At 34.7% G+C, this 24776-nt stretch overlaps 1 protein-coding gene across 3 annotated transcripts in view; it reads right to left on the bottom strand.

Annotated features, from left to right (window-relative positions):
- MDGA2 (MAM domain containing glycosylphosphatidylinositol anchor 2) overlaps nucleotides 1–24776 on the bottom strand; it is a 996453-nt gene that overhangs the window by 481398 nt on the left and 490279 nt on the right. For all 3 annotated transcript variants that reach the window (XR_014312926.1, XM_082735224.1, XM_082735225.1), the window contains exon 4: nucleotides 3607–3803. Coding sequence is in view for 2 of the 3 variants with exons in the window: in XM_082735224.1 (XP_082591350.1) it covers nucleotides 3607–3803 (197 nt within the window). In the remaining variant the exon portion in view is untranslated. The remainder of the gene's footprint in view (nucleotides 1–3606; nucleotides 3804–24776) is intronic.

Genomic DNA, 24776 nt, shown 5'->3' with positions numbered 1-24776 from the left:
GCAGTATATCACCTGTGATATGACATAAAACCATTGATAGTATTTTATTTATAAGAAAACCAACATTCTCTATGGCTGTAAGAACTAAATTGTCCATGTGCTGCTATTTGAGTTTCTATTAGTTTGGTCTACAAAACACATTTGATATTAACAAATTAAGTACATTCATAACATAGAATTATGGAAGCATTCCTTGCTGCTACATGAATTTTTAGGACAGATACAAATACAAATTAGCTATTTCAGGGGGAGAGATAAGCAACACAGGAACCAAAAGCAGGAAAGATATCTTTTAAAAGGAGGTAAACTGCATGTTATTTGGTAATTTTCAACTACATCAGGTGAATCCAGAACACAGAATTTTGCAAGAAAGTCTGATTGTTCCTTAAATACTTTTTAATAGAATGGATTCAGATGGTCTAAGCAGCAGAGTTATGAGCCCAGCCACCACAGAGAAAGCTTGTCTTATAAAGAACAGTAAAGACTGATATTCTGTTCTGAAATGTTCAAATTAAAAAGTTGTCTTCTCATAAAAGAATGAAGAAAGAAGAGGACGAAAAAATAAAAGTTATTTTTACAAGGCAGAATGTGATACAGCTATTAGTTTGAGAGTTCTCATAAGATGGTTTTTTAGAGAAGCTAACATAGAAGCTAGAAACAGATTCAAAAGAATGAATGGGATGTTTCATTGTGCTTGTTTAATAAACAAATGCCTAATAATTTTTACAGTATAATTGTTCTCCCAAATTTAGACAGAGCCCATGTATACATGTCCAAGGGATCAGATCTACCTATAGGGAAGAAATGGCTATACAGTGTTAACTTAGTATCTGTAAAAGTTATAATGTTTCACAAGATTCTAGAGGAAAACACGTTTTCTAAATTTTAACAATATACATGAAATAAGAGAAGATATTTGCAAATGACATATCTGATAAAGGGTTAGTATCAAAAACATATAAAGAACTTATAAAACTCAACATCCAAAAAACAAAAAGTCCAATTTAAAAATTGGCAGAAAACAGACATTTCTCCAAAGAAGACACACAGATCGCCAACAGACACATGAAGAGATGCTCATCATCATCTACCATCAGGGAAATGCAAATCAAAACCACAATGTGTTATCATCTCACATCCACCAGAATGGCTAAATTAAACAAACAAACAAACAAACAAAAACCAAAGAAAAAACAAGAAACAATAGGTGTTGGAGAGTATGTGGAGAAAAAGGAACACTCATGCACTGTTGGTGGAAATGCAAATGGATGTAGTCAAGGTGGAAAAAAGTCTTATAGAGGTTTCTCAGAAAGTTAAAAACAGAACTACTGGGGCGTCTGGGTGGCTCAGTGGGTTAAGCCGCTGCCTTCGGCTCAGGTCATGATCTCAGGGTCCTGGGATCGAGTCCCGCATCGGGCTCTCTGCTCAGCAGGGAGCCTGCTTCCCTCTCTCTCTCTGCCTGCCTCTCTACCTACTTGTGATTTCTCTCTGTCAAATAAATAAATAAAATCTTAAAAAAAAAAAACAAAACAGAACTACTTTATGACTTGGCAATTGCTCTACTGGCAATTTACCCAAATATAAGAACACTACCACAAGGGGATACATGTACCCCTGTGTTATTGCAGCATTATTTATGATAGCCAAGATATAGAAGCAGTTCAAGTGTCCATCAACTAATGAATGGATGAATAAGATGTGGTACATATACACAATGGAATATTACTCAGCTATAAAAAAGGATGAAATCTTGCCACTTGCCAAGACATGAAGAGTATGCTAAGTGAAATGTCAGTGAGAAAAAGACAAATACTGTATGATTTCATTCATATGTGGAATTTAAGAAAAAAAAACAATAGGGAAAAAAATAAAAGAGAGAAATCAAGAAAGAGACTCTTCATCATAGAGAACAGATGGTTACCAGAAGGAGGAGAGAGAGGTAAGTGGGGGGATGGCTTAAAAAGGTGATGGTCATTAAGGAGGGCACTTATGATGAGCACCAAATGATATATGAAAGTGTTGAATTACTATATTGTACACCTAAAACTAATATTACACTGTATGTTAACTAACTGGAATTAAATAAAAACTTAGAAGAAACAACATATATATTCTTTAAAAACATCGACAATAGAAAAAAGGGGGTAGGTGATCATTTATCTTATTTCTAAACCTTAGAGGCACTCGTGCAACTAAATACTACTAACAAATATTCTGTTCATTTTCTAAATAAATATTTCTAAATAAATAAATATTAGTAAAAACTGAAGAATGAATTATAGTGTTGCAGAATGTGTGAAACTGTGATCCTCTCTGTTGACAGAAAGCAGTTGATGCTATATTGACCTGAGTCAGGAGAGGGTCAGATCAAAACAGGCTGTCATGGTAGTCTCAGTATCCAAGAATGATTTTTAGAGATTTATATCTTGGTAAGTCCCAGCTGTTCTACACCCCCAAATGGCAGTGTAAGTATATATGATGTGTTCAGATGTTTTTTTGTATATCATGCATTCTTCCACAGTAAGTATCTAAACATTGGCAATTATATTAATTGAAAGGGGTGAGGACTCAGACATTATAAGTAAATGGTTTACTACATAAGAAAATATATTTAATGGTACAAAAGGAGATGCGGAGAAATTTTTAAAAATTCACAATGACCTTCTGTTATTACAGAGTTGAGAGTTGAGGAGTAAAACACAATATTTATCTTTAATGTTTTGCAGTAGAATATTCATAATATATAAAATTTAGTTGTAAATTGTCCTATGATAGTCACATATTTCAAAGCTACAGATAATGGGGCCAAATCCCTGTTTGTTTTATTATCTATATATTTTTTGTTATTCATGGTCACAATTATTTTGATAATTTTCCATAGACTTTTTTAAAATTAAAATATTTTTCTTTGTTAATAAGGTTTGCTTCCTTTCCAGTCACCAAAAAAGCTTTATAGTAATGGCACTCAAATATTCCCATAAAGTGTCTTTCTTAAGAATTACTAATTCTCCACTCTTGATATATATTACAGAAGAATATTCCATATCACATTCACTCCATGTAAAATTAATTCAATTTTTTATTAAATAAGTTAATGATGCATTAGATATTTTAGTTTTTACATAATTAAGGCTCTATTATTAACCTAAGTGAAAACCCAAAATGAACAAGAGAAATCAGAGACTTTTTCCTAAAACCAAAGCTAAATGGATTTCAAGGAGATTTCTTCATTCCTTTAAAATGTATTTGCCATTGCAAATAGGAAACTCAAAATCTCTCCCTTCAAGAAATATGTACCACAAAAAATAAAGCAGTCAGCGAAAGTTAAATTATGCACTTTATAGTGAAACCTAGGTAAACCTATAAAGAAATACAAGTTAGGATACATTAACTTATTTTTTTTTCAAATGTTAACATTTAAAATTTAATGAGCACATAAAAAATTAACAAATTGTCTTTTACTATTTGAGTTATCTTCCAGTCAAGAACATACTGATTTTTAAAAGGTCAGAGCTGGAGAGACTTTTCAAATAGACATAATATCGCATGCTACCTGAATTAGAAACATATTCTAGCAGAATGGGGTGTAAATACCTTAATTCCTACCTGGGTAAAGAAGGGCTCATAAATCTCAACTCCTTTATCAGATCCTTGTAGTAATACCTCCTGACCACGTCTCCAGCTGTACCGAACAGGTGGATTTGAATTGGCCACACACCGGAGGAACACTGTTCTCTCGTAGTAAAATTGTTCTTTAGCTTCACCTATACTTTGATGAACAGTTACTACTGGGTCATCCAAATCTAAAAAAAAAAAAAAAAAAAAAAAAAAAAAATTAAAAACAACCAAACGACACTGTTATGCGTTACAACGATATTACACATATAAAATCTAACCAAAGGTGCATTTTCATATTTTATTTTATTGCACTTCACTAGACTCATTTTTTTAAAATTTGGTTTACTTAACATGTTTAGAGAAAGTTCCAATCATAGACAATAAAGATGAATAATAGTTGCTTCCTAAGATCTCTGCTTATTGAGATAGTACAAATGACTGTATATTTCCAACAGAGCTCCATAAGAGAGATCAGAATCCAAGACCCTCCAATTCACAGATGAACCAAAACAATGAAACATAGTGACAGAAAAATAAATACCAAGCAGCTCAACCGACTCCCTTAACATACTTCTTCAAACATTTATAATCGGAATATTTAAAGCAATCAAAGAATTATGTTTATAAATTATTATCTTTATAGTAAGGAAATATGATCTTATACTGGGTTAAGTTTTTCCTTCAACTCAGATTTTATTTCCCAGAATATATTTGCTATTTTGAAATGTGGTACTAGAAGATAGTGTTAAAAGGCATTAATATTTCTACCGCTGGATATGAGGACTAAATTTTTGCCATCTTACATGCATTCTCAAGAAGGGGCATACACCATAGTGTTTAATAAATATTTCCTGGGTGGGGGGGACAATACATAAATATCTTGGGGCTTTGTATGAACTTGGGTTCAGAGAGTCTTCCTCTCAACTACCTAAGCCTACTATTATAGTGTAAAAGCAGTCAAAGGCAGTAAGTAAATGAATGGATGATGAATGTTGCTGAGTCCCAGTAAGACTATTTACAAATGCAGATGCCACAACCAGATTTGCCTCGTGGGTCATAGTCTGGCATCAATTGCCAATCCCTGATTTACCATATTCCAGGTTCTTTCATTAAGAGAAAAAGAAATTAAGAAGTGAACTTGCCTTAAAACAACAACTGTATTGTATATTTGAAAGTTGCTAAGAGAGTAAATCTTAAAAGCTGTCATTACAGGAAAAAACAAACACACACAAAAAATCAGTACCTATGCATGATGATAGATGTAACTGAACTTATTGTGCTGATCATTTTGCAATATGTACAAATATCAAATCATCATGTTGTACACCTGAAACTAATATAATACAATTATAGCTCAGCAAAAAAAGTGGGAAAAACTAAAACAACAAGCTCTTGGTTCCATGTGCTAATATAAACTTAGTATATAGTTACCAAGTGTGATGTAAACATTTGTTGTATTTAAATATTAATGTCACCCCATTTTGCCCCCTTTGGTTTTGTAAGTGAAAGATTACATAACTTCAATGGTCTTTAATTTCCTTAACGATAAATTGGGAATATTAAGTTACCCTACTATTCAGGCTGTTAGAGAATTAAATGAGCTAGTCCTAAAAGCCTTAGGCACATAGTAAATGTTAATAAAAGTTAGCTATTATTATTATTACTATTATCATTATTGGGGTTTCATTTAGACTTCCATTAATTCCACATTGTTTTCTTACCTTCATCTCACCAATTCATAAGGCATTCAACTCTCATTTTAAATAGATAAAAGTGTCAGTTGTCATCTGTTCAGGCTAGCAGTTTTTTCTATACGACCAATACTTTTATGTGAACACTGAAGGGAAGCTACAATACTATACAAACGTAAGAATAGTGGGGTGTGTGAGCATATGCTACCCTGAATATTTAAAAGGCACTGTTCTTTTAGAAAAGATTCTTTGTGATGCATTAAAATAATAAAAAGCCAACAAAAGTTGTGAAGTAATAGCTGCCCTAAGGAATCAAAGAACAGAATCCCAAATGTCCCTGGTTTTAAAAAAGGTTTTTCCAAATGTGAATTGCCTGACAGCCTTGTTTAAATTTCTAGTTTTGCAACATTCTGAGGTTTTTTTCCCCAACATCAGAATCTTTTCACAGCTACCTCAAAGGCTTCTAATTACAGTAGTATAAATTTGCAGAACTGCTCCTTTTTTGGTAAAGTTTAAGGAAACTTCAGTTTCAATTCATTCTATTAGCTATGCAGGGATATATACTATCTGGTTTTAATAGTCAGTGTACTTAGAGATACCAGTATCATTATCATGAAACATTTAGAGGTCTTTAAAATCTACCAAACATTAGCTTACTTGGTGATTAGTCCTTCACATACAAATCAAATCCTAAAGAAGTTTGATTAACTGAATTCAACCTTAAAGACTTGAGAAAAAAGGTATTGTGAGTTGACGGTATTTTTTTTTTCTTATTCAAAACATAATTTCTTTTAGTCATAGTCTCATTTTTAAAAGATATGAGCTATATTATGCTATAAAAACAAAATTCTGAAGCCAGTTAGTTTAGGAACAAAACAGAATTGGATGACGGTCAACATAACAATGATGATTCTCCTTGGATTCCAAATAGCTAATATTATTGTCCTTAAAACATCCATTTATTGACATATACCTAGCTCTCTCCTTGTTAGGTGGTAGTGTCAACAGGCTCAGTCAGGAACAGACCAAACCTGAACAAACACTTAAACATGCTTTTCTCGGATCTGTGTAAGCTTTGGGTCATTGGCCTTCTGAAAAACCAATCATGTGACCATGGCTTACTGAAAATTTTATTGGCAGAATTATCTGTTGGATTCACCCATGTTTAGGAATTTCTACTTCACACAGCCCCTAAATGATACTTCTTTGGACTTAAAAACAAACATGACAAGGACAAGATATCTTCTAGAAAAGTCAAATAATGGCATGTCTAAAAAATGTATATTATGTGTGTGGGGGTGTACACACACACACACACACACACACATATATATAGTTCAATATGCATACATATATATCACTTAAAACAGGATATATGTTTAACACAAACTCTATATAGTATTACTGAATGTATACTGAATATGTGTATTTACCATAGGTCAGGTTTCTTGGAAAAGAGAAACTGTCTTAAAGAGTTATGTGTGCAGGAAGTACACTGGGAAGTACCTTCTAGAACAACACTTCTAGCAAAAGACATGATTGTTGAGGAGAGTTGAGCTGTACCTTAGTTGCAACAAAGGTCTCCTTCACTCTAGAGAAGTGATGGAGGTATAGTATCTCCTCAGAACTGTCTTGCCCTAAGGCAAGAGAACTAAGCCTTAGACACCACCCCAACCTAGGGGCATGACCTTGGGAAGAATAGCTCCATTTGGTTTAGGGTAATTTCTAAAGAAGGATTTAGCTGTTAGACATGGGTGGCTAAAACACTCACCAGTGGGAGGAATGAGTCCTTCAGTACCCAGGAAGGGATCTGGCTAGTGCTCTATAGCATCTGCTTAAATCCATTTTTTTAGGTATGGTAATTCATTCTATGGGGTGGGGGAGGGGGAGCTACTCCAGGATGCTGGTTAATCACCTTTCCTGGGAGATATTCCTCACCTCTTTCTATTATTACGATTCTAAGTTGCTCTCATCCTGGGCTAGTACATCTATTAGCATAAGTAGTTTACCTAGTAAAGTTGCCATACCTTTGTCACTGAGGATTTTGAGCCCCAAGTCACCAGGTTCTTCTAGAGCCATGACTGATGCACTTAGCTGTTTGCCCCCAAATTGATCAGGAGAATATCAAGAAATGATTCAGTGGATCGTCTGGGTATTAACATATCATATACTGTCTCACTGTGTAACAACAGACCTACCTCCCGCTGATCAGATGCGCCAATTAACCCCCTCCAGGCTGGTGATTCCTCTTATCTCCTATTTTCTAACGCAGGAAGCCTCAAGTAAATGAGTAGCAGCCATGGCTTAAAGATTAATGAGGCTCTTGCAGTATCACTTAAAAGAAGCATTTTCCTCTTCTGAGAACTAGAACTTCTAACCTGGCAGGGCCCAGAGTGGCAGAAAGGGAAACACAGATTCCCCAAGTGGGCCACTGAATGTGATGGTAGAAGTGGGGTCACTCCTTGGTTTCGAACCTATGTATTCTACAGGGAAAAAAAAAAAAAAAGAAAATCATATAATAATGGTCACTGATTTAGAATATACTTTATCTCAGAGCATAGCACTCCTTCCTTCCCAGTCATTACTTGTCTGAGTCTCAGAGAGACACCTTGCTACCAAGGGACTGGCTGGAATTTTGAAGGATGGTACTTTACGTGTCAAGTGTTAGCCTCTGTTGCTGCCAGGTTAGATATTCAGTGGTGGCAGTAGATACAACAATCTTCATCCGAGAGGACCCATGGTTCAAACTCATGCATAACCTCTGGCCCTACCATTATGGCAATTCTATTCATGACCCTGTTGTGCTGTTTATGAGTAGCCAATGACAGAAGCTGGTTGTTATCAACTGATTGTACTACTCTGTCTACTTCATTGTTTTGTGCTGCTATGGAAGGTACTTTCTGGTCCTCAAGAATATGCACTTCCAGGGGCGCCTGGGTGGCTCAGTGGGTTGGGCCTCTGCCTTCAGCTCAGGTCGTGATCCCAGGGTCCTGGGATCGAGCCCCATGTCGGGCTCTCTGCTCAGTGGAGAGCCTGCTTCCTCCCCTCTCTCTGTCTGCCTCTCTGCCTACTCGTGATCTCTCTCCCTCTGTCAAATGAATGGATAGAATCTTTAAAAAAGAAAAAAAAAAAAGAATATGCACTTCCATAGGTCCATTAACACAGTCAAACAGATCTTTTTTCCACAAAGTAGTTGACCAGGGATACCACCCAAACCAAAGTTCTGCCCACTGGAAAGATGTTCCCTCATTTTTTTCAGGGACATCCCAGGGCGGCGGGGATCTCTAGTGAAGTAGCAGTCCAGCTTTTGGCTTGCATACATACAGTGAGCTGACCTATCATAAAATAAGCTTCACCTTTTTTCTTCACCATCAACTTATAAGTGATCCACTCTGTGGCCAGACATGATCTGAGAAAAAGGAACTGGTAAAACATTCACAGACGTCATGAGGATCTGGGCACCTCCTTGTACAGTTTACTTGGGTCCTTGGGCCCTGGCTATACCTTATCCTGAACTTAACACTTCCATTGTATGATGAACTACTGATGGATCTGACCTATTTTATGGCTGGATGTTGGTAAATATGACAAAACCCAACGTCTGATCAGTGGTTCAGACCACATGGTCATTTGATGTTCCATATTCAGATACTTCATCCCTACCAATGCCCAGTAGCATAATAAGAGCTATTTTATGAAAGAGCATAATTCCTGACAGTAGAAAGTATGGTTTTAGTAATAGTCCTAGAAATTTAGTTTGCAAATCTTCTATTAGTATTGCTGTAAACCACACACCTTTCCCAGCACTGATGGGTTATGTGACTGAAGCACCAGGGTCACTTACATCACAGCACAGATATATGAGAAAACCACTTTTTACTTTGAGACACAGTTGAAGTCGATAGTTCAAGCCTTCAGAATCACCAGATTAATGGCTTGAAATGGTATTTCCATGTGTGGAATGTGCTCTGGAACCCAAAGAGACTGTGTTGTGGCACTGTGTTTTCCTCTGAAGGACAGGAATTATGAGATACAATAATCTGTGCTTTGCTTTGGAGGGGATATCCTGGTAAGATACATACAATAGAATTTAAAATTTTACTAATACTGTGGGTGCCTAAATATTCATAGGCTTATTCCAATCCTCTGGATTATATGTGCCTTACCAAGATATCTAGCTCTTGTCTATCTGGACTAATGAACATGATCTCATTGATACAGTGGACCAATAACAAGTTCAACAGAATGTCCAGATGGTCCATATATCTTTGGACTATGTTATGAAAAGGAGTGTGAGAGTTAATTTAGCTTTAAGGCAAGACTTCAAATACATGCTATCGCATGTGTCAAGTGAATGCAAATTATTTATGATCTTCTTTCCTAACAGAAATGAAAACTAACACATTAAGTATATTACTGGACCCATAGTATGTATCTGAGGCCATGTTATTCTACTCTAGCAAAAGTAGCTGATCTGGTATAGGATACAATGACAGCACTGCTTGGATGAGTTTGTGATATTCCATTATCTTCCTCTAGGATCTGTCTGGTTTCATCAGGAAATAACAAGGTCAATAGCTGGAATATAATATGGACTGCCACCAGCATTCTTTTAGGATTTTAAGGGTGGCATTAATCTCTGCTATTCCCCCTAGGATATAATACTGTATTTAATAAATCTGAAAGTGGGGAAGTTCCAGAAGCTTCAATTTGACCTTCTCACTAGGATAGCTCTTACCCCAAAAGCCAAGGAATCAATATGAAGGTTCTAACAACTAGCAAATTTGTCCATTCCAATAACATAACTGGAGACAAGATAAATGATGAAAGGGTGTAACTGTGGATTGGTAGACCCAATGTAACCAGCCATAGGTCACGATTCCATTTATTACCTGGCACCTATATGCCCAGCTCTAATAATATAAGGGCATGATAATTTTGGAGAATCTTAGGTATCAAGATCAACTTAAGATTCTTTATACCACAGTCCTCAAAATGTTTCACAAATTTGTTTTTCTGAGAAAATGGTTACTTAAGTGGATATGGGTTCTTTAAACAAAGAATTTGGAGAATGATTACCATATATTCCTGCTGAGGTGTTGCAGGGTTCTTTCTAGTGACTCAGTCTCCCTTTTAAAGAGTTCAAGGTATGAAAATTACCTTAAGTGCAGCAATTGGGTGAGGAATCATGAGTTTTTAACATCATAGGACCATATTCAGCCTCCTGATCATCCATTTGATTTCTTTAATAATGTAGACTGGATAATACCTTGTTGACTGTCCACTTCTTTTGCCCTGTGGGATGCTATGTTTTATTGTCCATCTTCAGAGCTCTCTGTGAGTCTAGAGCCCTGGGTGCTGCTCATTAGGATAGCTGTGTGTAACCTTGCTTGTGACAAGTAAGACTGTCACCTAGATTCTATGATTTTGAGATCTTGGCATTCCCACTCCTATCAGGGACCTCAATTCTGTATTAGCATCTCCTACCATCAATATTTGCCTACAGAGAATAGTCACCTCTGAGCTTCCCACCAAGGCTTGATCTCAGTCATCAGAACATTTTTATTGCTTTAGGGGTGTCCTCAAAACTTTTACAGAGAAGATAATGAATGACTTTTCTGGACTCTGACTGGTATATTCTCTTTAACATGTTCACATATCTGAGTCTCTTGACACCTTTTTCTACTGTATGCACAGCAGCTCTGGCATTAGTACTTTTTTTAGTGGAAATATTTGTTTTCTTCAAGGTTCCAAAAGCTATCTAGTAGCAGCAACTTTCTCCTACTATCCTTGCCAAGATGTTACATTTTGTAACATGGGAGAATACTACCATATCAAAAACTCTTATTCTCTATCCCCATTTGATCTTATTCCCCATACCCTATCTTATTCAATCTTATTCTTCATCCCACTTGATCCAGCAGCCTTAGGATTTAATTCCATACATACTTTCCCAACTCCTGCCAGTAAATATTGTTAGCAACTGCCTCTCATTTAAAGCATAGTCCCGTTCCAAAATTAGAGACACAGCATTTCTGTGGCCATCTGATGTCATCTATTGACCCTATATATTGAGCTGGAGGCCAGGAACAGAGGTGAGGGTATATCCTCAGAGGGGTATTACCATAAAAGGAAGAAGTTTCTGAATCACCTTTAGGCAAGATGGACATGACAACTCTTAACTGGGAGGAACAGATCACTTGTGCAGGATGAGAAGGTCTATGGAGAACTAGGTTTCAAGATATCTGAGATTATTAACCCAAATGTACTACTCCAACCCCTCAAGTCAGAGTTCCATTTATTCTCAACCAAGGTTCAGAAACTGGCTTAGCTGATTTGTCAGGACTAAAGGATTCAAATTTCTATAAAGCTCCACTATGCTTTTAAATAAATCCTAAGCCTTATTATCAGCTTTAATGACCTCTGGCTAAAGAAGATGAGAATTTCTTTATATGCTGTGAAAGAGACCTCCTTATTCTCACATTTACCCTTTACCTCATGATTATTCACACTCATCCTTTCATTCTTTTTCTCTACTGCATGAATAGAACCCAGCAAAAACTGATTCAACTGTCCTTATAATTATTGATTTTCCCTGAATTCTTCAAAAGCCGAAGATAATGAACTCACAGTGCACTACCTTCTACTAGTACCTATTTTTGTTCACCATCAGTGAAGGTTTTAACAACATCACCGCCACAGCATTTGAGAGGTATCAGTAGTCCACCTACTACTAGAAATGGGGTCCTCTTTGTCAGCCAATTAGTGGACTGATGGGGTGATCTAATTGTAACATTCTGTCTTAGAGCCTATTTCTGAGACCATGTAGAATGATTTCTTGAAAATATGATTCTTTGATGAAGACATGCATTCAGGAAACTTATGGAAGAGTGCCCTCAAGATTAATTCTTGTGTGGTTTGGAAAGAGAAAAAAAAAAAGTAGAAAAGATCAGGCAGTGGAGGAATTAAACTGTGATGGTCACTGCAAAGTCTCCAGATGATCCAGAAGAAGCTCTAGGATTGGGATGGACTTTCAGAGTTGTCCTGCAGAGTTTTTCTATAAAGGACACTGATCAGTCACTGGGCTAGTGCTTCCCTATTGGAAAAGCTTGACTTTGAGTAGTTCTTTCCAGTTGAAGATAATTTCATGAGAGGGATTCACTTGAAAGTCAACATCTTTCAATATGCCCAGGATTTAGACAGAGTACTTGCTACACAGTTTTATCCAAGGACCTTGAGGTTATCATTTCTAATTTTCTTCAGTCTTTATATATATAGTTCAAGTGATATAAGATCTCTCAAATATTTATTTAATATTCAGTTTTCATACTAAATGGCTTTGATAATATTACTGTACTACTTTCTGTTATTGTTGAAACTTATCTCAATTATTTCTTCTCTTTAAAATAAATTTCTTTTAGTTTATAAGCTGAATATATGAAATTCAAATACATAGAGATGATATTCATTGACAAATACAAAATATTCTTTGAAGTAAAAAGAATTATTTTTATTATTTAAGAGAGGATTAAACTATGCATTTATGAAATAAATCACATATATAATTGAATATATAAATATTTGCTTTGAATACATCTTACTGACATAGCATGGTTTTCTACAAAATATATCTATGTGTATATAAGATCCATATCTTAATCATGTTTGTATTCCTACAACCTGATATAATGGACATAAGTACTCAATAATGATCTAATGTGTCAATGAAAAGAAGACTGATCTGTGGCTAATATGATCAATGTCAATTTTCAACAAGGCTACTCACACATACAATAAAGTTATTGAAGGAAAATGAGTTTCTTCCCATATATGGAACCACTACTCCTAACTGAAATAATTTGCTAGAAATTTTCTCTTTGGCTGATTAAACATGTCATGAATTGCCTAATTAAAGTCATATATATTTCTATATTTATGATGATATATACTACCTTTGTTAATCCTAGAAACTTACATTAACTGAACTGGGTGACTGATTAGATACAGGGCTGAGTAAAAAGAGGGAGTTTAGGAAGGATGTGGCTTGGGCAGAGGGGTGGACAGTGCATTAATAGAAATATGAAATGTAAAATAAACCTGTTCTTGACCAGAGGAGGCACAGGAGATTATGAAAGGTGGGTGAGCCTGGTGGTGGGTATTATGGAGGGCACATATTACATGGAGCACTGGTCGTGGCACATAAACAATGAATTCTGGAACACTGAAAAGTAAAATAAAATAAAATTAAATTAATAAAAATTAATAAAATAATATAAAATAAAACAAAGGTGGAGATGTTGTTCTTGTTTAAATCATGCTAAATTTAAATCATGCTAAAACATATTGGGCAGAATAAGAAGTCTGGGCTACAGATACAGTTTTGTGAGTCATCATTATACTGTGTGAGGGAAGACACCATTCAAAAAGTGTGCAGAACTAAGAGATGGAAGGTCCAAGGAGAGGGCCCCAGGTAACACCAAGTGGAAGAAAATAGAAGAGAAACATAAGGAAAAAACTGAAGAAAAAATGATGAGAAAGGTAGAAACAAAACAGATCAATGGGAAACAAAATAAAAAGTATCTCCACTGCCATAGAGGAGTTGAAACCAGAATAAATGGCAAAAAGAAATCAAGGTAAGAATAGAACTGAAAAGTGACTTTAAGTTTGGCAAGAAATAGGTGGTGGCATTCACCATAGTTCTTTCAGAGGAGTAGAAGAACCAAAAGTCATTTTGCTGTACCTTAAAGCAATGAAAGCCAGTAAAAATATGAAGAGATTCATAGATATATCCTTTAGGAAATTTGGCTCTGGCAAGAAAGAGAGAAGAAGCTAGAGAATAGCATGCAGTCATGAGTCCTGCTCTGTTTTCATTGTTTGGTTTTCCTCTAAGCTGAGAGATATATACTTAAATCCAAATAAAGAAGAACCAAGAATTTAGAAGGAAAAACATAGGACAATAGGGGACTTTATGAAAATGGTCAATATCTGAACTAGTTATTTTAATAGTATAATTACATGGAATTTTTTTTTCATATTACATGGATTTTTTAAAAAAGATTTTATTTATTTATTTATTTGAGATAGGAGAGAGAGAACAATGAGGGGGGTTAGAAGTAGAGGGAGAGGGAGAAGCAGACTCCCCACTGAGCACAGAGCCCTATATGGGCCTCAGTCCCAGGACCTTGGGATCATGACCTGAAATGAAGGCAGACGCTTAACCGAGTCATCCAGGTGTCCCTAGTTACATGAATTCTTATAACTCGAATCATTTAAGACTTATCAGTAGCATATTCCTGTTTTTTATGAAGTATTCTTCCAAGCTTCTGATCTTTTAGATTAAAAACTTGGAATTATTTTTGCCTCCTCTGTATTTTTTAATAAAGGCATAGATTTTCTACCTTAAAAATATCTAAAAGTAGTGCTTATATATTCGATAGTCCTGTTTGAAATAAGTTACATTAAATCATGGGAGCATTTGTTTAGTCTACTCTGAACTTAAACTGGGACACTCTAGTGACATAAAAGAGTTAAATCCTCTCCCAGCATGCACGGGCACAATTAATCTACATGCTTATGGTTAATCAGTTATTAACTGCAACTGAAATCATGGGGTATACTTACAAGTTAAAGAATCAATTAATCCCAAAAATAATCACAGCAGAGGCGTGTTTTCCACAGGGCTTTAGTCTACCATTTGGTCCAATTTTTCTGTCTTTAATCTTTGAATTAAACCAAATGAATCTGAAAACCCAGATGGCAAAGACACACTAAATACCATACTGAATGTCATTTTCCCCTCTGGGAAGTTCTAGAAATCTTAAGAATCCTATGCAAAACAAAACAAAACAAAAACAGAAACAAAAGCCCTTACTATGTTTCCTCAAGGAATATAACCACTCAATACTCTTGCAGGCACTAAAGCTAATCAAGTGTATTATTTCTCACTTTATGGGTAAGAATTTATGTTACTATTATAACTACAGGATGAATGTACAGAAAAATAAATAATGTTAACTAACCTGAATAAAATTAAGTTGCCTTGAAGCTATACAAAAAAGAAACTTACTAAATAATTGTTAGACCTATCAATAATCAAGAAAAAGTAATTCATTATAAACAAAGCATCAATGTCAATGATTTGCAGCACTTTCTACAGATATCAATTCAAAACACCATTTTCTTAGATAAATCTATGAGAAATTTTGTGCAAGTATTGATGACAAGAAAGGTTTCATATCTTTTCCTACATAGCGTTTTCTGTATATCCTTTCTTACATAGTGTTTTCTGTACAATGACTAATTTTATCTGACAACCTATAAAAGAAAACAGACAAAAAACTGAGTACTTGACACCTCAGTCTCAAAACTGAGTACTTGACACCCCAGTCTTCACTCATTTATAAGAGTGAAGATATCTATAATATTTAGCCTCATTCTTTTTTTTTTAAGATATTTATTTATTTATTTATTTATTTGACAGAGAGCGAGAGAGAGAGATCACAAGCAGGCAGACAGAGAGAGAGGGGGAAGCAGGCTCCCCGCCAAGCAGAGAGCCCGATGTGGGGCTCGATCCCAGGATCCTGAGATCATGACCTGAGCCGAAGGCAAAGGCTTAACCCACTGAGCCACCCAGGTGTCCCTAGCCTCATTCTTGTCTGAGATGCTGTTCTTACAGATCTACCTACACAGATTATATTGCTTCTTCTATAATTTTAAAATTTTATTGTTTATAATTTTAATTTCAGTATAGTTAATAAACCGTGCTATATTAGTTTCAGGTGTGCAATATAATGATTCAGTAATTCTAGATATTGCTCAATGCTCACCATAATTAAGTGTACGCACTCTTTAATCCCCTTAACCTATTCCATCCCATTTCCCCACCCCACTTTCCCTTAATAATTACCAGTTTGTTCCCTACAGTTAAATATCTGTTTCTTGATTTGTCTCTTTTTTTTTTACATTTGTTAATTTGTTCTGTTTCTTAAATTCCACATATGAGTGAGAACATATTTGTCTTTCCTTGCTTGACTTATTTCACTTAGCATTATACTCTCTAACTCCACCCATGTTGTTGCAAATGGCACAATTTCATTCTTTTTTATGACTAATATTCTGTGTGTGTGTGTGTGTGTGTGTGTGTGTGTGTGTGTGTAACCTCTTCTTTATCCATTCATCTATGGATGGACACATGCGCTGGCTCCATAATTTGGCTATTGTAAATAGTGCTGTAATAAACATAGGGGTGCATGTCTCCTTTTGAATTCATGTGTTTGGGGTAGTTCTATGTTTAAACTTATGAGGAATCTCCATACTGTTTTTCACAGTGACTGTACCAGTCATGTGGTGCATCAGCAGTGCATGAGGGGTCCTTTTTCTCCACAACCCTACCAACATTTGTTGTAGTTTGTGATTTTTTTTTTTTTAATTTTAGCCATTCTAATGTGTATGCGGTGATATCTCATTATCGTTTTAACATTTCTGTGATAAATGATGGTGAGCATCTTTTCATGCGTCTTTTGGCCATCTGTATTTCTTCTTTGAACAAATGTCCACTCATGTCTTCTTGTTCTTAATTGGATTATTTCTTTTTGGGGATGCTGAGTTGTATCACTTCTTTATATATTTGGATACTCTTTATCACATATATCATTTACAAATATCACCTCACAATCAGTAGGCTGCCTTTTAATTTTGTTGATTGTTTCCTTCACTGTGTAGAAACTTCTCATTTTGATGTAGTCTCAATAGTTTATTTTTGCTTTTCTTTCTCTTGCTTCAGCAGGCATATATACAGAAAAATGTTGCTATAGCCAATGTCAGAGAAATTACTGCCTGTCCTCTCTTCTGGGATTTTTATGGTTCCAAATCTCACATTAAGATCTCTAATCCATTTTATTTTTTGCATATGTTATATAGAAAGTGGTCCAGTTTCATTCTTTTGCATGTAGCTGTCCAGTTTCCCCAATACCATTTATTGAAGATACAGTTTTTCCAATTGCATATTCTTATCTCTTTTGTCAAAGATTAACTGACCATATAATTGTAGGTTTGTTTCTGGGCTTCCTATCTGTTCCATTGATCTATGTGTCTGTTTTTCTGCCAATACCATATTGCTTTTATTACTACAGCTTTGTATTATAACTTGAAATCTGGAATTTTTATACCTCCAGTTTTCTTTCTTTTTCAAGGATGTTTTGGTTATTTGGGAACTTCCGTGGTTCCACACAAATTTTTGGATTATTTGTTCCTGTTCTGTGAAAAATGATAATGGTATTTTGATAGAGATTGCATTAAATTTGTAGATTACTTTGGCTAGTATAGACATTTTAACAATATTTGTTCTTCCAATTCATTAGCATGGGTTATCTTCCCATAAATTTCTTCCATCAATATTTTATAGTTTTCGGTTTACACGTCTTTTAGTTCCTTGGTTAAGTTTATTCTTGGGTATTTTATTATTTTTTGTGAAATTGTAAATGTCTTTGCTTTCTTAATATCTTTGTTGCTTCATTATTAGTGTATAAAAATGTGGTGGGTTTCTGTACACTGATTTTCTTATCCTGTGACCTTACTGAATTCATTTAGCAGTTCTGGTGTGTGTGTGTGTGTGTGTGTGTGTGTGTGTGTGTGTGTGTGTGTAATCTTTAGGGTTTTCTATATATAGTGTCATTTCATCTGCAAATAGTAGAAGTTTTACTTCTTACTTACCAATCTGGATGCCTTTTATTCCTTTTTCTTATCTAATTGTTGTGGCTAGGACTTACAGTACTATGCTGAATAGAACTGATAAGAGTGGGCTATCTTGTCTTGTTCCTGATCTCAGGGAGAAAGCATTCAGCTTTTCACCATAGAATATAGTGTTAGCTGTATGTTTTTCATATATGGCCTTTATTTTATTGACATATGTTCCCTCTAAACCTACTTTGTTGAAGATTTTTATCATTAATGGATGTTGTACTCTGTCAAATGGCTTTTTTTTTCCCCCTGCATCTACTGATATGATCATATGGTTCTTATCCTTTCTCTTTTCTAATCACTTTGATTAATATGCAAATATTGAACCACCCTTACATCCCAGTTATAAATCCCACTTGATTGTGGTGAATGATTTTTTTTAATGTATTTTTGGATTTGGTCTGCTAATATTTTACTGAGGATTTTTGCATCTATGTTTATCAGAGATACTGACCCGTAGTAGTTCTTTCTGTTTTGTCCTTTTTCTGGATTTGGTATCAGGGTAATGCATGCCTAGTAGATTTTGGAAGTTCTCCTTCCTCTTCTGTTTTTGTGTAATAGTTTGAGAAAAACAGGTACTAACTCTTATTTAAATGTGAATACACCTGTGAAGCTATCTGCTCCTGGACTTCTGATTTTTGAGAGTTTTTGATTACTGATTCAATTTCACCATTGGTAATTGGTTCAATCAAATTTTCTATTTCCTCCTGATTCAATTTTGGGAAGTTATATGTTTCTAGGAATTTATCCATTTCTTAAGTTGTCTAATTTGTTGCCATATAATTTTTCATAATATTCTTTATAATCCTTTATATTTTTGTGGGGCCAATTTTATTTCTCCTCTTTCATTTCTGGATTTATTTGAGTCCTTTTTAAAATTTATTTTATTTATTTATTTTTTAAAGATTTTATTTATTTTATTTGACAGAGAGCGAGATCACAAGTAGGCAGAGAGGCAGGCAGAGACAGAGGGGGAAGCAGGCTCCCTGCTGAGCAGAGAGCCTGATACAGGGCTCCATCCCAGGACCCTGAGATCATGACCTGAGCTGAAGGCAGCGGCTTAATCCACTGAGCTACCCAGGTGCCCCGAGTCCTTTTTTTTATGATTTCAGCTAAAGGTTTATCAATTTTGTTGATATTTTCAAAGAACCAGCTCCTGGGTTTACCTTTCTGTTCCTCTGGTTTTGTTTTGTTGTTGTTTTGCTGGGCTTTTTTGTTTGTTTGTTTTAGTTTCTGTATCATTTATTTCCACTCTAATCTTTATTATTTCCTTTCTTCTACTAGTTTGGGTTTTTTTGCTGTTGTTTGTTTCTAGCTCCATTATGTGTAAGGTTGCAGAATTTCTTTGAAATTTTTCTTGCTTCTTGAGGTAAGCTTATATTGCTATAAACTTCCCTCTTAGAATAGCTCTTGCAGCATCCCAAAGATTTTCGACAGTTTTGTTTTCATTTTCATTTGTCTCAATCTATTTTTTTACTTCCTCTTTGATTTCTTCCATTGACTCATTCATTGTTCAGTGGTATGTTATTTACTTTCCATGTATTTGTGTTCCTTCCAGATTTTGTGTTTGATTTTTAGTATCATAGTGTTGTAGTGAGAAAAGATGCATGGAATGACTTCAATCTTTTTAAAATTTGTTTTGTTGCCTAATATTTGATCTATTTTGGAGAATGTTCCCTGTGTACCTGTGTTCTGCTGTTTTAGAATGGAATGTTCTGAATATATCTGTTAAATCTATCTGGTCCAATGTGTCATTCAAAGCCACTGTTTCCTTGTCAGTTTTCTGTTTGGATGATCTACCTACTGATGTGAGTGGGGTGTTAAAGTCCCCTACAATTATCGCATTATGGATCACTTCCTTTATAATTGTTATTAACTTTCAAGTGTTTGGTTGCTCTCATGTTGGATGCATAAATATTTATAATTGTTATATCTTCTCATTCAATTGTGCCTTCACGATATATACTGCCTTCTTTGTCTCTTGTTACAGTCTTTCTTTTAAAGTCTACTTTGTCCCATATAAATATTGCTCTTGTGGCTTTCTTCTCACATCCATTTGCATGATAAATGCTTTTCTAACCCCTTATTTTCAATCTGCTTGTGTCTTTAGGTCTGAAATGAGTCTCTTGTAAGGAGTATATAGATGGGTCTTATTTTTTTCATCCATTTGTCACCCTGTGTCTTTTGACTGGAGTGTTTAGTCCATTTATATTCAAAGTAATTATTGATAGGTATTATTTATTGCCATTTTGTTATTTGTTTCATGGTTGTTCCTGGTTTCTCTATTCCTTTCTTCTCTTGTTCTCTTCTCTCACAATTCATTGGTTTTCTTTAGTGATATGCATGGATTCCTTTCTCATTATTTTCTGCATATCTATTACCAGTTTTTGGTTTGGGATTACCATTCAATTTCTATGTAAAATCTTCTGTGTACAGTTTATGTGAAATTGATGGTTGCTTAAATTTTGAGCCCATTTGTTACTCCTCTCCCTACATTTTGGATATATGCTATCATATTTTATATCCTTTTATTTTGTGAGTCTTTTCACTGATTTTTATAGATATACTTAGTTTTATTGTTTTCCTGCTTCCTATGTTCCCTACTCTTGCTTATGGTCTTTTCTTTCCACTCAGTCCTGTTTAACATTTCTTGCAGGGCTGGTTTAGTAGTTATGAATTCCCTTAATTTTATCTTGGAAACTATCTATCCTTCTACCCTGAATAATAACCTTGATGGACAGAATATTCTTGGTCACATATTGTTTCCTTTCAGCACTTTGAATTTATCACTCCTGTCCAGCCTGAAAAGTTTCTGCTGAAAAATTAACTGACAGCCTTATGGGGTTTTCCTTGTATGTAAATACTTTTTTTCTCCTTATGCTTTTAATATTCTCTATCACTACATCTTGCCATCTTCATTATTATGTGTTTTATTGTAGACCTACTTGTTTTAATTTTTTTTGGAGAATCTCTGTGCCCCCAGATTTGGATTTGCTTCTTCCCTGGATCAAGCAAGTTTACTATTATTTCTTCAAATACATTTTCAACCCCCTTGTCTTTCCAAATATTCTAGAACTTTTTCCTAGTCCATAAATACATAATATTTGTATTTTAAGATATTTTCTGTCTTATAATTTATCTGCAAAATTATTTTTTAATTTTTTAAGTTTACATCAATAACTTTATTTTCTTAGAACATTTCCTAGAAACTGAAAACAATAAAATAGCAAACATTCATATTTAGGTCCTAATTTTAACTGAAATTATTTTAGTTTTCTCTTCTTCTCATTTAGGCTAAATTAAAATTGAACATTCTCAATTTGAATAGTTTCTTTTCTACTTCTTATTTAGAGATTTGCTTTAAAATTTGGAAGGGCTGTAAAAATGTATTAAATGCTTTTAAAAACACATATTGGTAATATATTTATACATTTGTAGATAATAAGACACCTTTGTAATCCTTTAATAGATGTTTTTTGGTAATATATGTTGCATTTTTATTCTACTGGTTAATTTATTTGTTAGATTTTATCCAAAATTTTTGCATTCACTGCCACAAATATTCATCTATAATTTTTTCTTTTGGTCATGGGAGCAAAAGAAATCTAGATTGGATACCTAATTAAATGTCATATTATAAAAAAGAAAATCTCTACTTAATGATATGATTTTGTATTCTAAATGTGTTTTTCAATAAGTTGTACTATCTATGCCAACAAAATCATTAATGCTAATATACATCTAATGTCTTTGAAAACAAAATCCTAGTTCACAGAATCATATAATTCTTTTATTTTTCTCCATTATTTAGCTTTTCAAGAATTGAATCTGAAAATGTACACTTTAATAATAAATTAAATTTTATTATAATTAGTGAATTATGTGGAAAATTTCATAAATATATTTTCCATATCACAATATATTTTGCATAAATTAACAAGATAAATAGGCCAGGTAGCATTCTTGTCCCCAAATACAAGTATTCAGATATTTATAAGAAATATTAATGAAGAAGTACCTTAATTCACTAAGCCTCATAAAAGGGACAAGTGTGTCCTAGTTGGATTTTATACTCTTCTGGTAAAAAGTGTTCAAAAATAATAATGAATATTTATGAACTCTTGCTTTAAATACATTTCCCCCGTTAACAGCTATCATACATAATAGAAAAATAAAGAAAAGTACAAGAAAGGAAGTAAAAATAAATCCATAAATAAATCCAATTTTAGTTAATCTGTATATATTTCCTTTCAGTCCAAAAATCATATTGCATATAACTTATATCATAAGCATTTTCTTATGGTATCATATACTTTTCTTAAACATTCACTCTATCTCTCCCTCATTCATTCATTCATTCATTCATTCAACTGTAATTTAATCAACATCTAATATGTTCCAGGCACTCCTCTAGGCACTCTGAATTTTCAACAGAAGTGAAGGAAGGAGGGAAGGAGGAAAGGAGGGAAGAAAGAGAGAGGGAGAAAAAGACCAACATTATTCACTTCGCCCTTGGGAAGCTTATATTCTAGTGAAATAAACAAACATTGGCCTAATATAGTTGAACTTTATTCTTTGTAATGAAAACAGAGGTTCTATAAATGACAAATACACAAATATACAAATCCTAACAGGAGGACTGAGTTGAAACTACAATCAGGACAGAATAGGGCACAATTTTGAGTAGTCAAAGACCTCAGAAATTGGGTTTCTTATATTATGCTCCCCGATTTGAGATCTTTAAATATTTGCAAAAACAGGTAAAGTGTTAGGTCTCATCAAGTATGGGGGCTAACATTTAAACTTACATTTGGTGTATTTCCTATCTCCCACCCAAAAAGAAAAAAAAAAAAAAAAGCAATCCTAGATACTTTCTCTCCCAATCTCCTTGTAGCCAGAGTGTGGGCATATGAGACTGGGTCATCTAACCAGATGCATTCTCCAGAGGCTATGAATTGGGAGTTATTAATGCAAAGATTAGGAACCATGGAAGATCCATTCCAGGGTAGGTGGTAGAGGAAGCAGCAACAAGCTTGGGTTTCCTGGGTGGGAGGGGTAACTGTGCTAATGAAAGCATCCCATGTTGAATGAGCAACAGCAGGACATGTTATAAAATTCACTGATTACAGGAATGGCAGCCCTGTTTTGTGAAGGAATTGGGGATTGGACTCCTCCATGTCATTTAGCCTTATTGGTCCCTGATTACTTCTTAAATTTCATTCTGGAGACTGAAAACAACCCCACTATTTAATTTTATTAGTTCTTTTAGATAGTTAAAATTAGCCAGAGTTGAACTCTTCTGCTTGTATGCAATGGTTTGTTGAAATAGCAGTGTGTTACAGGAGGCAAGTATAAATCAACTTTGTTCTTTCTTCCACTGGCCCTTAAAGCCTGTGTGATAGTCTACTGCTTTTTCTGCTCCTTAATGAGATTTGGGGCACATTTCACAGTTTTTCCAGTTCTCCGTAGTAATTCACAAGCACAGTCCCATTTCTGTAATTAAAATGCCCAGTTCAATAATTAAAAAAAAAAAAAAAACTTGTGAATGCTCTAATTTAGACCTTCTCCATTCTCTTCAGTTGTGTAATAGTTCAGGGTTGATATCCTGAAAGCCAGGGGATTGGGGGAAATAGTGAAGGGCTTACTTAGCCCCCTTTCTCCCTTCACCTACTTTGTGCTTTGCCTCCTCCCTTCTACTCTCATAGTCACAGGGGCTCATCTTTACAGGGTTAAAGACATGATGATGATGACTGAAGGACAAGTGGTAAGAGAAAATGAAGCCCTGTCTTTTGTAGATGGAAAGAATCTGCAGATCTTCAGGCAGAACTACCTAAATCCCCTCACTTGGCTAGAGGAAAGAAAGAAGCATAACCTTCTTAACCACCTGCAGGAACAATGAAGCGCAAGCAATTAAAAAAAAAATGTCTTCCATCCCTCGCTTCCAATCTCAACTGCTTATACCACTGGGGTGGGGAGTAGTCTCCACTGTCAGCATAGATGGTCTACCAATTCACTTTGCCAGAACTATCTGGCAACATCTAAGTTGTTATCAGCCTTTAGGTCTCTGCCAAAACTGATAGGCAAAGAGACAATGCAAAGCAGCATTCTATTACTTTTGCAACTATGAGCCCTCTCACAGAGTTTTTGGCCTTCTAATAAACTTTTTCCTAAACCAAGCCCCTTATTTACTGATAGGCACAATAAAAACACACATTTTTATCCTACTTAATTTTAATCTAAGAATAGGGTTGGTGGCTAAATATTAAGACGGCTCCATTTTTGTAGGTCAGTATACACCCTCTGCTCTAAGTTTTTATTTCTCCAGTTTTATAAGCAGCCTTGTTTACTCTTTTAATCTTTATCTATTGTTTGAAACTTTTTAGAAAGATGTAATCCCAATGATAGCTAACACATACATAGTATACTTAGCTCATCATTCCAAAACTATGTATTTCTAGATATCTAATTATTCATTTATCCATCTTCTCATAGGAAATAAAATGTGCATTTTCCTTTTTTTTTTAACACTAGTTTAACACTAGTTATTTCATCTGTAATACAAGCATCAGCATCTACTGATATTGGGCAAGATAGCTTTAGTAGCACACTGTAAAATAATGGGTCATTAGGATAGAAGAAAGATACCTCAAAATGAGAAACAACTGAGAGAAACCTGTCCTGTTCTAGATGAAAGCCTGCAGGAAAAACACTTGAAACAAATCATTATTA

This window comes from Mustela nivalis (genome assembly GCF_964662115.1).
Source record: "Mustela nivalis genome assembly, chromosome: 6".
In the NCBI taxonomy this organism is placed as follows: Eukaryota; Metazoa; Chordata; class Mammalia; order Carnivora; family Mustelidae; genus Mustela; species Mustela nivalis.
Note: the sequence above shows the minus strand (reverse complement) of the source record. Positions and strands in the feature narration are given on the sequence as shown.